The 17,885-nt window shown below is 42.7% G+C and overlaps 1 protein-coding gene across 2 annotated transcripts in view; it reads left to right on the top strand.

Annotated features, from left to right (window-relative positions):
- Window positions 1-17,885, top strand: part of MAP3K21 (mitogen-activated protein kinase kinase kinase 21) — a 57,052-nt gene that overhangs the window by 25,776 nt on the left and 13,391 nt on the right. For both annotated transcript variants that reach the window (XM_065922297.1, XM_065922296.1), the window contains exon 5: window positions 9,873-10,113. In XM_065922297.1, the coding sequence (XP_065778369.1) occupies window positions 9,873-10,113 (241 nt within the window). The remainder of the gene's footprint in view (window positions 1-9,872; window positions 10,114-17,885) is intronic.

Raw genomic sequence — 17,885 nt, 5'->3', positions numbered from 1 at the left:
CAAGCAGAAACACACCTAATAGGAAGGCAGACGAGTGGGGAAGTGACTTCTCGACTGTCAGCAGCCCCCAGAAGCCCGCAGGTTTGGGGTGTGTTGTGTTTCAGTGGCAGTACTTGCTGTTTAAAAGCTATTTTTCTAATACTTTAGCATTTGGATGACTCAGAGTTTATCTTGGTTGTCTGAGGTGTATAATTGTTCAATAGATTAAATTCTTCTCTTGTGCATAGAAACCTGGAATATTAAGTCCATGAATCAAGGGAAGTGGTCAAGCAGGAGATGGCAAGAGTGGACATCGACATCTTAGGAATCAATGAACTAAAATGGACAGGAAACAGTGAATTTGATTCACATAACCATTATCTCTACTACTGTAGGCATACATACATATATATGTATGTCAGTCAGTCATGTCTGACTCTTTGCAACCCCATGGACTGTAGCCCACCAGGCCCCTCTGCCCATGGAATTCTCCAGGCAAGAATACTGGAGTGGGGTTGCCATTTCCTTCTCCAGGGGATCTTCACAACCCAGGGATCAAACCCAGATCTCCCGCATTGCAGGCAGATTCTCTACCAGCTGAGCCACCAGGGAAGCCGCCGTTAAAAGAAATGGAGCAGCCCTTGTAGTCAACAGCAGAGTCCAAAATGCAGCCCTTGGGTGCAGTCTCAAAAATGACAGAATGATCTCAGTTTGTTTCCAAGGCAAACCATTCAGTATCACAGTAATCCAAGTCTATGCCCCGATCTCTAATGGTGAAGAAGCTGAAATTGAACAGTTCAATGAAGACCTACAAGACCTTTTAGAGCTAACATAAAAAAAGATGTCCTTTTCATTACAAGGGGCTGGGATACAAAAGTAGGAAAGAGATACCTGGAGTAACAGGCAAGTCTGGCCTTGGAGTGTAGAATGAAGTAGGGCAAAGGCTAACAGTTTTGCCAAGAGAACACACTGGTCATAGTAAAAACCTGCTTCCAACAATACAAGAGATGATTCTACACATGGACATCACTAGATGGTCAATTCCAAAATCAAATTGATTATATTCTTTGCAGCCAGAAATGGAGAAGCTCTATACAGTCAGCAAAAATAAGACATGGAGCTGACTGTGGCTCAGATCATGAGCTCCTTATTGCCAAATTCAGACTTAAATTGAAAAAAGTAGGGAAAAACCTCTAGACCATTCAGATATGACCTAAATCAAAACCCTTATGATTATACAGTGGAGGTAATGAATAGATTCAAGGGAATAGATTTGGTAAACAGAGGGCCTGAAGAACTATAGACGGAGGTTCATAACCTTATACAGGAGACAGTGACCAAAACCATCCCCAAGAAAAAGAAATCCAAGAAGACAATAGTCGTTGTCTGAGGAGGCCTTACAAATAGCTGAGAGAAGTGAAAGCAAAGGAGAAGCAGAAAGATATATCCAGCTGAAGGCAGAGTTCCAGAGAATAGCAAGGAGAGATAAGAAAGCCTTCTTAAGTGAACAATGCAAAGAAATAGAGGAAAACAGTAGAATGGGAAAGACTAGAGATCTCTTCGAGAAAATTGGAGATAGCAAGGGAACATTTCATGCAAAGATGGGCACAGTAAAGGACAGAGATGGTATGGAGCTAACAGAAGCAGAAGATATTAAGAAGAGGTGGCAAGAAACACAGAAGAACTCCAAAAAAGGCCTCAGACAGTGACTGCAGGCATGAAATTAAAAGTTGCTTGCTCCCTGGAAGAAAAGCTATGACAAACCTAGACAGCGTATTAAAAAGCAGAGACACTTTGCCGACAAAGGTCCATATAATCAAAGCTGTGGTTTTTCTAGTAGTTATGTACGAATGTGAGAATTGGACCACAAAGAAGTCTGAGTGCTGAGGAACTGATGCTTTCAAATTGTGGTGCTGGAGAATACTCTTCAGAGTCCCTTGGACAGCAAGGAGATTAAACCAGTCAATCCTAAAGGAAATCAATCCTGAGTATTCACTGGAAGGACTAATGCTGAAGCTGAAGCTCCAGTGCTTTAGCCACCTGATGTGAAGAGCCACCTGATATGAAGAATGACCCAGTTATTCTTTTCCAAGACCCTGAAGCGGGGAAAGATTAAGGGCAGGAGGAGAAGAGGGTAACAAGATGAGATGGTTGGATGGCATTATTGACTCAATGGATATGAGTTTAAGCAAACTCCAGGAGATAATGAAGGACAGGAAAGCCTGGCATGCTGCAGTCCATGGGGTCACCAAGAGTGGGACACGACTTAGCAACTGAACAGCAATGTGCAATAAATGTCTGGGCAACACCACATTGCAAGTTATTGATAGACTTCATAAAGCTATGTAATTGTCCAGGAAGGCATTTTTATATGCCGTATATCTGTGATTCTAAAATTATAGAATTCTTCTCCTTTTTTCTTTTTTTATTTTGAACTGGAGGATAATTGCTGTCCAAAGCTGTGTTGGTTTCTGCCATACGTCAGCAAGAATCAGCCGTAGGCATTCACATATCCCCTCTCTCCTGAACCTCCCTGCCACCACCCACCCCATCCCACCCTCTAGGTTGTCTCAGAGCACCAGGCTGAGCTCCCTGCACTACCTCAGCTTCCCATTAGCTATCTAAAGCAGTAGGGTTCTTTTTAAATAGACCATAGTGGTCTGCTAAATAAAGAGTCCATTTGCATGTTCCAGTGCTTGACATAAAAATATGGGATTAGAGTGTAACTGGGTCATTCTCCCATGTTAAATTACCTTGACTTATGTAGTATGACTCAGCATTACATCACTAGACTTTCACATTGACCATAATACTGAAGGCACATAGCCAACCTAAGTGCAGAGGAAAGAGCAAAAAAGTTGTGGTTTGAATATACGTGTGTATATATACACACACATATATATGCATAACAGTTCTTGAGCTAGTGTATAATAATACTGTGCATGGGGCCAAGACACTAAATTCAGCCTGTGAGTAACTTACTTCTGCTATTACCAGGCTGAATTGGGAATTAATACAAGATATGTCATGGGTATTCCCCCAACAGTAAATTTTTCTCTTAAATACAATTTAAAAGCATGTCTTTGGGGAAATTGTTCTCAGTTTCCATGTTATAATTTCCTCCCGGCAAATGTGTTGAATGTCTGCTGTGTGCTGGGACAAGTGTGATAGCCCTGTGATTTGGCATCCCATATCCGTGAGCAGTGCTGGACCACCAGGCTAAGGGTTGGGATCCCGCTGACAGGTTTTCAAAAGGGGCTTGATGTGCTACCCTGTAACCCTTGCCAGTCAACCACTGAAGTCAGAACCTCCTTTTCACTCCTCATCTGGCTTCCCTCCTTCTGCTTCCTTTGTGTGGTAATGAGATATTGTTCCCGTAGGTACCCAGTCTCAAAGGTCTTGAAGATGTGGCCTCCCCTGTGACAAAGACCGTCAGTGGTAATTCACTCCCCTGACCCCTGTGGTCCTCACTCATCACCTGCCTCCCTGCAGCAGCATCCTACCTGGGTGCCCTGCATCCAGCCTTGCTCCCCTAACTGAGCCCTTCAGCACACCAGTGACACTTCTAAAACGCAACTCAGAACCACCTCGCCTCAGTTGCCGACTCCTTTTCCTTATAACGTCCTGTGTTCTCCCACATTTAGCCTCCCTTTGTCCCCAGCCAGACTGAACTCTTCCATTTCCTCTAGTGCCGCTCTCCTGCCTTTTGGCCTTTGTGTATATTCTTTGTCTGTCCTGGCTTGGCTTACCCTCTCCTCACAGTTGCTGCTGCTTCCTCCTCAGGCCCCCAGAGCCTCCTTCCCTTCATCTTTTGCACCACATAGAACGGCACAGCGTCCGACACTTTCTTTATCACAGCCGCACTGGGTCATACTTTATTATTATCTGCTTCTTCGTGTGTCCTTGGTCTGCCTTTCCTACTCGTTAAGTTCATGAGCTGTTCTGTTTTATCCTTGGTCACACTCATCTGTAACACTGAGCAAAGAACTTGGCATGTGGTAGACGTTCAATAGATATATTAAATACCTAAGTAAAATTTCTTTACAGGTTCCTAATATATATCTTAATAGGTGAGAGATATTAGTACTTACTATTATTGTCATTGTAGAAAATATTTGGCTCTGCTGAGTCTCCATCGCTGTGTGCGGGCTCTTCTCTGGTTGCGGCGAACAGGGGCCGCTCTCCGGTTGCAGCGAGGGCTCGTGGCGGTGGCTTCTCCTGTCGTGGGGCACGGGCTCTGGGACGGACGGCCTTAGTAGTTGCAGTGTGTGGGGCTTCGTTGACCCGAGGCATGTGGCATCTTCCTGCACCAGGGATCCACCCTGTGTCCCCTGCATTGACAGGCAAATTCTTAACCACTGGACCACCAGGGAAGTTCCAACTGTCGTATTTTTTCAGTGAAAAGAGAATTTAAAAGTGTGTAAATGCCATGAATTCTATTTTGAATCTTACGTGGCGGACACCTCAGCTGTTTAACTTCTGGTTATATATAAGAAACTCACATGTATGTGCAAGGAAATGAAGGTTATTCACTTTTAAGTATTGTTTGTAATAATGAAAAACTGGAAAAAACCCCAATATCTATTAATAGGGAAATAAATGCCTAAACCATTGTATGTTCTTACAGTAGAAATCTGTACAGTACTGAGATGAATGAACTGCAGCTGTATGTTTCAACATGGATAATAGTGAGTGAGTGCTCAGTCATGTCCAGCTCTTTGTGATTTCATGGACTGTAGCCCACCAGGCTCCTCTATCCATGGGTTTTCCAGGGAAAAATACTGGAGTGGGTTGCCATTCTCTTCTCCAGGGGATCTTTCTGACCCAGAGATTGGACTCGTGTCTCTTGCATCTCCTTTGGCAAGCGGAATCTTTACCACTAGTGCCATCTAAATCTCAGACAATGTAATATTGGCCAGAGAAAGCAGTTGCAGAAGGATAATCACATTGTATAAATTTATAAGACCACATAAAACAGTATTATTCAAATGTACAGAAAGGCAAAGTATAGACAGAGGAAAGATATAAAGGATACAACTTAAGTACAGCAGGTCTGAAGGTGGGGGATAGGATTCACTGTGATGCACAGAGGACTTTAACAGGTCTGAAACAGATATGGTAAAAATTTAGCATCTGTTAAATATTGATAGTAAGTGCATGAGTATTTGCTGTTCTCTCTAGCTGTAGTATATATAAAATATTTCATAATTTTAACTAATTAAAAATAAAGGTTAGAGGGAAATCTGTGAGCTGCTAAAATCCTTGGTGCAGACCGAGGACTTGGGCCAGGCTGTCTGGTGGGGTCGGGGCGCTGCCAGTGGCTGATGGAGACTGTCCTGCCATCCTCCCACACCCCCACAAAGTGTCACCGTCATGACGTCCCCCTCCTCGCGGTGCTGTGGGCTTCCACGAGCGAGGTGTCCAGAGGGCTCAGGCCTGCTTGCTGCTTCCTAAGTGCTGACCTGTGTGCATGTTCACCTGGCAACAAAGAAAGCGTGGCTTTGACTGAAGCCGGGGCAGGTTCCTGCCCGCACCCCCACCCCTGTCCCCAGCCCAGGTGTTTGGGAAACGGGGTTCTGAGCTGGAAAATGACTGAGTGCGTTACTTGTGCAGCCTTGCAGTTCTTTGAAGGATTACTATCAGTGATATTATTAATATGTTCTTAAGATTTTTTTTGACCCCTCTCCAAATGGTTTTTAGGAATTCTAAAATGAGATGCTTAATAGCAAAAGTAAAAAACATTTGGGGAATGGGAGAAGACTTGGAGGAAAAATAAAACTTGGCATCACAAAAGTTAAAATTTGGAAGCAATGTCATTAATAACTGACTCTTACTATTTTAAACTTGGTAATTATATATGAAATTGTAGGAGAGAGGCATAACCAGTGAGTTAATTCTTATCGTAAGTTAAAGTCACTCAGTCGTGTCTGACTTTATGTGACCCCATGGACTATACAGTCCATGGAATTCTTCTGGCCAGAATACTGGAGTGGGTAGCCTTTGCCTTCAGGGGATCTTCCCAACCCGGGCATTGAACCCAGGTCTCACAGGCGGATTCTTTACCAGCTGAACCACAAGGGAAGCTCAATTCTTATCATATGTGGTGAGAAAATTAAAAAAAGTATGCTCTAAAACTGGATGTCTGCTCTTTCTCCATGTTGAGGTCTTATAAGTAGTTTCTTTGCTATTCTTTGGGTTCATTTTTGCAATATCCTGCAGTGGTGTCTTTACATATATACATATATATGATTTCTGATATATTTATGATATATGATTTCTGTGCAGTGCTTTTTGAAATACAGCATTTACAGTATGTTGTGGGTCTTGGATTTACAATTAAAGAATATATAGTCTTTTTTTTTTTTATTGCTGGAAGGTTTCAAGTTGCATCTTTTTTGATAGAGTCAAAAGCACAGTAGATGTGCTCTATCTGCCTTTCTTGTTCACTGATTGCTTGAGGTAGGAGGCGTCAGACTTGGAATTAATGGTCAGTGACTTGGCCGTGCTCTGCGTTATTCAGTAAACCGTGGCCTCCATAGATACCGGTGCCTCCCCAAATTCCTGGCTTCTTATCTCTGCATGTCTGTCTCTGTGCGCTGGGTGTGCGCACCTGTCTTTGAACCACTATGCGAAGGCCTGTCGCTGTTAATGATTAACACCTCGTGCCAGGAATGTGGGTTTTCCATTACTAGAATGGCCTGTGCCAAGCAATTAAACACATAGCAGTGCCTAGTAATCTCAGCAGCCAGAAGAATGTTTTTGTGTGCTTCATAATTTCAAAGAATCCAAAGGGCTTCTGATACCCCAGACTATTTTTTTTAATATACTTTTGAATGCTTTAAAACTCATTCAGAAGGAAGAGTACTTGGCTACTTTCTCTTTGATCTTATTTTTTTCTCTTATGAAGTCTTAAGCAAGTGATTTTTTTTTTTTTTTAATTTATAAAGTCACTGCACAGGGTTTTACTTTTAGTTTGAGACCTGGAATTAAAAATGGTTTCTTATTCAATTACTGTAGCAATAACACAAAAAGCCTAAGTGAATTTACAGCCTTTATCTCTTCCTTATGCCATTCCATTCTACAATAGCTAATTGGGTTTTTATCTGCACTCCTGAAAAGTAATATCTTAACAGAAGGGCAGACAGTAATGAGTTAGAAGCTGACTGGAATGATCCTCTCCCCAAATACACTACAGTAAAACCTCCAGTTTGAACAAACTGTAAAGCCACCAGTTAAATAATGGATTCCAGAATTGTTTTAAACAGCTAGTGTTTTCTTCTTTCTTTTTCCTTTTCAAGTAATAAATAGTTATTTATATTTAGCACAATATAATGAAGAAATACTGGTCTGTCCTTATAAATCAGCTGATACATATTAGCAGAACTGATTTGAATAGTGATTGGTCTTAAGGAAATTATTTCTCATCATTTTGTTTATGATATTTGTTTAGAAAAAGCAAATTGAAGGATTGTTTTAAAAGCTGAGTTTCAGTCTACTTTGGTAGACTTACAGTAGTAAGATCAGAATTGATCCACAAAAAGAACCTTTATTTTTACGACTCTCCTTTTTTTCTTGATATTATCTTATTTGTTTGTGGGAGGATGCTCCTCCATATTTATTTTCCCTTATGACTCCAGTCCATGGATCAACTCTCCTCCTTTCCGTGAGCGTCTGTCTTGCAGTGATTCTTCACATCAGTACTTTTGAGGTGGCCTCTGGAAAGTATGGCCTCATATGAAGTGTGACATGTTCGCACCAAGCTTGTAGCTCTCTAAGTTCACAGCCCAAGGCTCTGCCTGAGAAGGTGGAGTTTCTCACAAAGATTTTGACATTAGGATCTGGGCTTCCCTGGTAGCTCAGATGGTAAAGAACCCATCTGCAATGCAGGAGACTCAGGTTCGATCCTTGGGTCAGGTAGATCCCCTGGAGAAGGGAATGGCTACCATCTCCAGTATCCTTGCCTGGAGGAGAATTCCATGGGCAGAGGAGCCTGGTGGGCTACAGTCCATGGGATCTCAGAGAGTCAGACACAACAGAGGGACTAACACACACGTTCTAAGATTAAACTTGTCTGCTGCAGTGTAAACAAAAGTCTGCAAACGCCTGGCTTTCTTTGTGAGTGCTTGATTTATGGCAGGGTAGTCTACAAGAGAAAGCAGTTCAGCACCAAAGGAAGTATTTATGTCTCTGATAAAGAACGGAACACGTTACAGAAATGGAATAAGAATGGGGATGTGGATTAAAAACTGTAGTGTTCTCAGTTTTACTAGTGAGTAGTTTTTTTATAACAGGTATAAAAGTATTCTTCATAGATTTTCGATTTCTTGCCAATTCAATAATTCTAAAACCAAAACTGAGAGGAAGTTACATTTTACTCAGTAAGTCATGACAGAGGGACTTCTGTTAGCTAATTCATGCCATCCGTGTTGTGAAACGACAGTTTTCATCCATCCACGGGAACCTAAACACATCTCTGTGGGCTGACTGTATTTTCCAGTGGCTTATCCTTTTAGAGCTGTTGCGTTTTCATTTCTGATGGGCCTTCACCTGACTCCTGCCACTTTGGCTTTGCTTTCCCCGTAGTCTCTCCACCACAGTGTGTTAATTCCCTAAGCAAATTCTTAAATGCCCAAAGGAAGTCCCTAAGGAAAGAAATCTGAACTGCTGCAGTCTTCGGTGACTAGAAGAATTTTCCTTTAATTAATCAAGCTTTCCCTTTGGCTTTAATGGACCTTCTTTTTTTCTTTCTTCTTTTTCCTAATTTTTGTTGAAGTAATGTTGTGTTAGTTTCTCCTGTAAAGTGATCAGCTCTACATATATATCTTATATCCCCTCCTTTTTAGATTTCCTTCCCATTTCAGTCACTGATTAGAGTTCTGGGTCTTTTCCAATGGGTCCTTCACATCAGCACTTGGTTACTGCGTGTTGATGTACATTGTGTGTGCCAGGTGGCTGTAAAGGCCAGAAACAAGAGAGAGGGTCTTTACACTTGGGTATAAAGACATGTGACGCCTCTTCTTGGGTCTTAAAACTAGAAGGGCCATGGACAGATGGGATCGGCGGCCCGCCGCTTGACACCCTTCACACTCGAGCTTGTGGCCAGGTGCCTGCATGCATCCCGTGGACGGGGGGCAGCCTGTGTCAGGGGACCAGCCCGTAGTGCCTCAGCCCAGGGGGATGCTTCCCTGCCTTCTTCTGAGTTGGGCTTTGAAAAAGGTGGGTAAAACTTTCAGAAAGAACCTTGCAGGAGGAAGGGCAAATCTGAGAAACCGCCTGGTGAGGCACAAAACTCAACACCTAATGATGCTGCGCTGTCACTTCAGTCGTGTCCAACTTTTTGCGACTTAGTGTAGCCCTCCAGGCTCCTCTGTCGGTGGGATTCTCCAGGCAAGAATCCTGGAGTGGGTTGCCATGCCCTCCTCCAGCGGATTTTCCCGACCCAGAGATTGAGCCTGCATCTCTTACATCTCCTGCATTGGCAGTTGGGTTCTTTACCGTCTAGCGCGCCTGGTGAGACTCAGAACCCCATACTTAATGATGCTAATGGCCCCTAATACAAATGAGCTGCTGCTGCTAAGTTGCTTCAGTTGTGTCTGACTCTGTGCGACCCCATGGACTGCAGCCCACCAGGCTCCTCCATCGGTGGGATTTTCCAGGCAAGAGTACTGAAGTGGGGTGCCATTGCCTTCTCCATACAAATAAGAGCCATGGATTAAATAAGCCATTCTGCCCCCCCACCCCTGCCCCCAAAACGAAGCAGAAACACCCCAGAATTGCCAGGTGGAGCCTGTGTGAGCCCCCGGCGAGCTGGGGCCCAGCCTGGCCTGGCCTGGCTGCGGGAGACTCCGGGAGGCCCGCAGTGACCGTGGTCCTGTCCCCTGTCCCGGCGGCAGGAGCTGCGGTCCCGGGAGGAGGAGCTGACGCGGGCCGCCCTGCAGCAGAAGTCGCAGGAGGAGCTGCTCCGGCGGCGGGAGCAACAGCTCGCCGCGCGGGAGATCGACGTGCTGGAGCGCGAGCTCAACATCCTCATCTTCCAGCTGAATCAGGAGAAGCCCAACGTCAAGAAGAGGAAGGGCAAGTTTAAGAGGAGCCGCCTGAAGCTCAGAGACGGCCACCGCATCAGTTTGCCCTCAGGTACGCCCGCCCCCACGTCCCCTCAGAAGGGTGTGCGCCTCCCTCCTGTCTGCTGTTTGTTTCATCTGAGCGGGGCTGAGATTTTATGGCTGAGCGTCTTCACCTCTTGCTTCAGTTGTGGTCAGAACATAACGACCTAGTGAGTTTTCACGTGTGAAACTGCCTGGGGAGGGAGCATATTGCCGGGACCAGAAGCAGTGTATCTGACTGCGAGCATCCTCTCCTACTAATGATGTTTATTGTTTACTCCTTTGGAAATCAAAGCGGAATTCCTCTTTAGCTGATTGCATTGAACCAGCACTACACAACATGGTGAAAATCCAGAACAAACACATCTTTCTCAAAATACTTAATCAAGAAACATAAAAGCAATGAAATGATTTCTTTGACCTCCACCAGTGGCAGACTGTATCTAATCATAATAGCAAGAAAAGTAGAGTACATGGAAAGATACAAACTCAAAATAAATTAGCAGCAAAGAGCTGATTATTTATCTATGTATTTAGCATGATACAACAGTTTAGGGTTTTGGTCTTTTGGTGGGCGGGGGATAAGTCAAATGGAACATTTAACTTAAACTTTGTACTTAATTTTTTAACCAAATCAAAATCTGAAACGAAGGAACAGAGGTATATTTTAACATCGTAATTTAAGCGAACTTTTCATTAGTCATCACAATTGTTAGGCTACAGTTACCTTTTAAAATCTGAACATCAATTTCTTGCTTCCACAAGGAGCTGGGCTGTTATCTGGGGCACTGAGGTTGCTGTTCGCACCCTTAGCAAGGTATATTCAGTGTCTCAGTGATTGCCCACCTTCATCTAAGGGTTCAAAATTGTTGAGGTAAAAAAGTGAAAGTTAAAGTTGGTCAGTCGTGTCCAATTCTTTGCGACCCCATGGACTCTAGGCCATGGAATTCTCCAGGCCAGAATACTGGAGTGGGTAGCCATTCCCTTCTCCAGGGGATCTTCCCAACTCAGGGATTGAACCCAGTTCTCCCACACTGTAGGCAGATTCTTTACCAGCTGAGCCATGAGGGAAGTAAACCAGTAATTCTAGGCAACCTTTTAAAAAATATTTTAAATCATTGTGATATAACATAAATCGATTACGAAGAACTGACTCATTGGAAAAGGCTCTGATGCTGGGAAAGATTGAAGGCAGGAGGAGAAGGGGACAACAGAGGATGAGATGGTTGGATGACATCCCTGACTCGAAGGACCTGAGTGTGAGTAAGCTCCGGGAGTTGGTGATGGACAGGGGAGCCTGGCGTGCTGCGGTTCATGGGGTCGCAAAGAGTTGGACACGACTGAATTACTGAACTGGAATGGATGACATGTTGGGAGAAACTGAACAAAATACAAAACAGCAAACATATGTCGATTCATAAAGTTCTTCCATTTTCTGTGTCGCGCTTTGTTTAAGGTAGTCTCAGACGCCCCTCGGGGTTTCACAGTCGTCTTCTCATGGGGAAGGATGATGACAGAGCAAGAGCTGCACCTGTAGGGTTGCTGTCGAGTTGCTTCAGTGAAGTCCAACTCTGCCACCCTGTGGACTGTAGCCCTCCAGGCCCCTCTGTCCGTGGGGTTTCCCAGGCAAGAATATTGGAGAGGGCTGCCACTTCCTTCTCCTGGTCAGGGGCTCTTCCCAAGTCTCATATGTCTCCTGCTTGACAGGTGGCTTCTTTACCACTAAGCACCTGGGAAGCCCAGCCTATAGAGAATACGCAGTAGATGTGTATATCTCTGTATGTATCTGTCTCTCTCTATATGTATTACATCTTAGAGTGCTCTTTACAGATTCCAGTGTTCTCCTGAGATGTTTGGTAATAGTGTGGAAATTTGATTTAAATAACAGTAACAGTAGTTTTGTTTTATGCAAAATATGTATACATTATCTTGTAAAGATACTTACTACAAAATCTGTGCGGCTTGACATATATTGTGACTTCTTTGGTTGCAGAAGAAGTCCTTAACTGATCAGAAAATTGCTGCTATGGGGTAGTCAGAAGTACACAGCGTATACATCATTGATTAAGTGGTTTGATGAGGTGAGAACTAGCTATGTGGTCCTCATTCATTTTACCTTTGACCTCTTTGGGAACCAAAAAAAGCTAGTTTTCCAGGTCCTCTTCTAATGTTTGCCTTTAGCCAAAGTGTAACTTGGAAGACAAGTTGCTGGACTGTCTGACATGTCAGACATAATTTAAAACAGTCTATTTTCTTCAAGGTAAGGCTTCTTTCTGCTTTTGATATAGACAATAGACAAAGTCAGAGAGGCATTCAGTGTGAGTTTTCTTCTCTAGTCCTGAGCTATATCAGTGTTCTTCTATCTGTGTTGTGACCATATTACCATAATTAATATTCATTGATTCCCTGGGTAAACTGGAGAGGGGAGCTAATTAGGAACTGATGGAAAAGAAACTTGGGGGAAACAATGAAGTCATTCCAGTGATTCGTTAATTCATGAGAGAGTGATTAAACAAAATATCACAGGGCTCCTGGGGTGGTTCTTCTCAAATTTTACTTGGCTGGTACCTTGCATTTATTCAGCACTAAGTGGATATATTTGAATATTTTTGCTGGATTTGTATCATTCCTGGATAGTACTAGTTCCCTTTTCTGTTTCTGAGAATAGAGGGATCATTTTAGTCACATATTTTTTTTTTTACCTTGTGCCACTTAATAAAAGATTCCAGTTAAAACATAACCTCAAAATCTATTGCTATAGTCCTAATCCATTTTAAAGGCATGAAATGCAGTTTCTGTAATTTAGAGTGGTAGTTACCTCCTCTGCCCACAAGATGGTGCTACATTGCTGTGACACTGGTACCTCTATGGAAACTCATTAGAATCCCCCGACTCTACAAACCCCCTCACCAACACACACACACAGAGTTTACTTACACAGTATCCCAACGTAGGACACACATCCAAAGATCCACAGAAAATAATTAGAACTATAAAAACAGTTATTTTTCTCCTTCAGTAGTTTTGCTTGGTGGAGAAAGCAATTATTTGTACCTTACATTCAATGGAGTTAGTGGATTCCAATATTATGATCTGTTAGAAAATTCTTTGAGTTACCAGATTTTAGTACTATTTCATGGTACATTATTAAGGAAGAAACGGCTGGTAGATGACAGATTGGAGGGTGATATAACTTATTTTTCCAGCTACAAACTACTTAAATCCCTTTTGCAGGAATTTTTCCATGTCTATTTAGCTTAAAGAATTTCTTAGAAATGTATCTGAGACTCCTACGAACTGGTTCTTAATATGTATGCCTGCATTTAGATCTTTAATCCATTTTGAGTTTATTTTTGTGTATGGTATTAGGAAGAGTTCTAACTTCATTCTTATAGGACAGCTGTGTGTAAAAACTGGACAGCTGTGTTTCCCAGCACCACTTATTGGAGAGACTGTCCAGTGTGTATTCTTCCTCCTTTGTCAAAGATAAGGTACCCATGGGTGCATGGGTTTATATCTGGGCTTTCTATCTTGTTCCATTGGTCTATATTTCTGGTTTTGTTCCAGTAAAACTCACTAATAGTAAATAACAGTTGAAAATAAAATTTTTAAAGACTTCATTCCTTTTTTTTTTTTTTTTTTTAAAGATGGTCTAGATAAGTAATCCAGAGAGCTCTGGTCTCAAGGCATGGGGAGCAAAAATCAGGTTCTCCTAGTAGGAGGTATTCCCTTAGGGTAAGAATTCTAAGAGATATTTTTTCCTTCAAGCATTCTGTACTGTTTGGGAATTAAACTGGTTGGGGGTCAGTTAACCTTCAACTAGCATTGTGTACTCAATTGGTGCAATTGAAGGTTCATAATTTTCATAGATACCCCCTTATCTTTTCTTTTTAATTGTTTTGAAAAATTGGTCAGCCAGTGTAACAAGGGCATTGTGTGTGAGCAACTTTCACACACACACACACACACACACACACACAGATCAACCTAGATTGTCTTTTTGACTAGAGTAACCAAATCCTCACCTAAGCCTTCTAAAAAGGTGGAGTTAAGCAAAGAATCATTTTGGTGGTTAGAGAATGATTCAGATGACAAGCCAGAACATTGCTTAAAAGTTCTTTCAAAAAATTGTTATTAAATTTGAATAATTATCTAATTATTGTAATTTTGTCCTTCATAATCACTGATGGCAGCTTGTCATCTTATGGCTATTTATAGCTATGATGATTTATTGCTGGAAAACTCGAATGTAATTATTCCTGTTGACAATCCTGTGTAGCTACCTAATAAGGAAGGTGAATGCGTATACAATGAGGCGGCATAATCTAAGTAGTTGGTAAATTAAATTGTGTGCAGTCTTGGAACTTGTAGAGAGAGAAAGAATGGTTGTAGCAGATACATTTATACAGTGACCACTTGATATCACTCCTTCTGTATTAGGTTCGTTTTGAACCCAAGTTGTGTTTTTAGAACACATAAAATAGATCAAAGAGGTTTTGAAACTTTCAGGAGTTGGTATGTCTCCAAAGCTATGGTATTCTAACTTCAATCACTTCACAAGAGCCAGAGGCCTGCCACACTCACCTGTCTGGCATGCGTGAATGTGAGCAAGCGTGTGTACATGCCTAGGGAGAGAAGGCAGACGCCCCAAAAGGACTTTTCAAAGGATACTGCAACTTTTAGTGTAAAATGAGGATTCCCACTGAGCCGTGTCAGTGTCCTTCATGAAACAAATATTTCCAGTGAAAATATACAGGTTTAATCAAAAGCCTGTGGACCATGTGATAACCCGCCATGAGCAGACACCTTGAGAACAGGTCTAGCAAGCAGTCCAGAAAACACTGGGCATCAGCCAGGACCCCTTAACAGTTCAGCCTGAGTTTCCCTCCATCTGTAACTGGGACAGAATCAACCTTTCTCTGTTTCAAAGGAACAGGATGTTTATCATAAAGAATGTTTCGTTTATGTTTAAAGCACAGAGTGCTCTTTTTTTCCCCTGAGTACAGGTATTTGGTTTTTTCAGAGGACCAGAAGCACTCTCAATCTTAGGTCTTGTGCCTTTGCAACTGCCCTTGGCCTTAAAACCTTCTGTGTTGGCTCCCTGACCTGTGCCTGTCGTCTCCTCCCATCACTTGTTCTTCATGGTTTTCCATTCAGATACTGTGGCCTGGTTCTGTTATTCTAGTTCAGAGGCCTGCGAGTGCATGCATGCCTTCTACTCTGGGCTGCAGGCTCCTCTCACTATAAAAACTTCCACGTGCTTATATGTGCTCAGTTGTGTCTGACTTTGTGACCCCCTGGACTGTAACCCACCAGGCTCCTCTGTCCATGGGATTTTCCAGGCAAGAATACTGGAGTTGGTTGCCATTCCCTCCTCCAGGGGATCTTCCCGACCCAGGGATGGAACCCTCATTTACTGCAGCTCCTGCATTGCAGCTGGATTCTTTACCACTGAGCCACCAGGCTAGCTGAACCTTTATAAAGCTCTTCGGTCTAAATTGTTTCATATCTTTGGGTGAGAATGTTTCTTTCTTTTCCTACTTATTTCCCTTCCCCCTAGTTCAGTTAGAACTAGTCTGTTCTGATGAACTGTTTTCTTGAATCAATTCTTTCCCTTTTTTAAGCCGCTTTGCCTGGTCAGATCATTCTTTCTTAGATGGTAGGGGGACAGAGCTCCCATCTGGCACTTCACTGCCATCTGCATTGTCTTCAAAACATGATATCTGCGCTCATGAATACTATAATCTCAAACAGAGAAAGCACTCATTCAGCAAAGATTTGCTCAGCATCTTTCCTGTGCATGGCTCTGTGCCCATTTGGGGGAGATGCTGCAGTGATGGCAACTAACAACCCTCTCAATAGAGAACTGACATTGTATTGGAGGGGGTGAGTCTTAAGCTAATAATTAAACAAATGTCCTTTTATTTTGGCTGTAATTATTAACTACTGTGAAGGAAAAGTCATATGACAGTGATGAGTGTAGCAATGTCTCCTGATCTAAGGCAATCACAAATAGCTTCTCCAAGAATAAAAATTTAAATTGAGACTCAAAGTAGGAATCTGCCAAATATGTGGTCTGGCATGCATGCTCAGTCATGTTGGACTTTTTGCAACCCCATGGACTATAGCACATCAGACTCCTTTGCCCATGGATTTCCCAGGCAAGAATACTGGAGTGGGTTGCCATTTTCTACTCCAGGGGATCTTCCTGACCCAACCAGGGATCAAACCCACATCTCTTGCATTGACAGGCAGATTCTTTACCACTGAGCCACCTAGGAAGGCCCACCAAATATGAAGGGAAGCCAAAAAACAGGCAGGAAGCACATGGGAAGAAGTTTGGTTTCTTTGAGGAATTGTAAAAAGACCATTTTGACTGTACCTGCTGGTCCAAATTCAGCCTCCCACCTCTTTCCTGTAGCCCACAAACTAAGAACGTTTATACACTTTATACACTTTAAATACTAGAAAAGAAGATTTTCTGACCCATGAATCTTCCAGGAAAGGTAAACTGCGGCGTCTATAGCAGCGTTGCATTGGAACACACGCCTTTCTGTTTTTGTTGGAATGCCTTCCCACTCCGTCAGCAGACCATGTGGCTCATAGGAACTGCAGTATTTACTGTGTGGCACTTCTTAGGAAAAGCCTGCTGTCCCCTGGTCTAGATCATGGAGAGTGATGGGTGGCACAAACAACCCAGATCAAATTTGCAAGAAATTAGAGGGGATGTTATGATTTCGACCTATAATTTTAAGAGTGATGAGAACCCTTCAAAGGACTTTAAGCAGGAAATGACAAGCATGTACCTCGTGACTTCCCTGGTGGTCCAGTGGTTAAGAATCTGCCTTCCAGTGCAGGGGATGTGGGTTCGACCCCTGGTTGGGGAACTAATATCCCACGTGCCTCGGAGCATCTAAGCCTATGTGCCACAACTACTGTATCCATACTGCAGCAGAGACCCTCACAGCCACAAATAAATAAGCAAGCAGGCCTCTGGCTGTTGTGAGGTAGATCAGAGGGCTCAAGTGGAGTTGCTGGAAGATGATAGACCAAAGGATCGGAGCAGCCTCAGCTTGAAATGGTGGTGGTGGAGATGGAGAGAACAGGAAGTGTCATTAATGTGTGTTAAGTATTTTTTATGCTTACATGCTTAGTCACTCAGTCACATCCAGCTCTTTTGCGACCCTGTGGACTGTAGCCCACCAGGCCCCTCTGTCCATGGGATTTCCCAGGAGAGAATACTGGAGTGGGTTGCCAATTTCCTCCTCCAGAGATGGAACCCCAGTCTCCTGTATTGGCAGAAAGATTCTTTACCACTGAGCCACCTGGCAAGCCCAAGTACTTTCTGTACTTCTTTGTATTCCTAACTGTCCTGTGAAGTGGGAATCATTATTTTTTCCATTTTTGTCAATGAAGAGGCTGTGACTTACAGAGATGAAGTCACTTTTCACAAATTCATGTGGCTAGTAAGTGGTAAGTTGGGTTTCACATGTGGAGTTTGCTGACTCCAGAACCTGGAGTAGAAATTTCTCAACAATAGTTCTAAGAAGAATACAGAACAGAATTTACAAGACATTTTGTGTTTGATTGGATGTAGAAGGTTAGGGAAAACACAATATCAAGGAAAGCTTCAGATTTCTAACATGAGTAATTGGATAGCTGTCTTGTCTACCAAATTCAAACTCCTCATTCAATAACATGTGCTTCTTGAAAGTATAATTATTTTATACAATAAGGTAAATTATAGCTTTCTTGCAAATTTAAAATGAACATGTCAAAGATTTTATTTAATTAATAATATTG

This window comes from Muntiacus reevesi, chromosome 2 (genome assembly GCF_963930625.1).
Source record: "Muntiacus reevesi chromosome 2, mMunRee1.1, whole genome shotgun sequence".
Classification (NCBI taxonomy): domain Eukaryota; kingdom Metazoa; phylum Chordata; class Mammalia; order Artiodactyla; family Cervidae; genus Muntiacus; species Muntiacus reevesi.
Note: the sequence above shows the minus strand (reverse complement) of the source record. Positions and strands in the feature narration are given on the sequence as shown.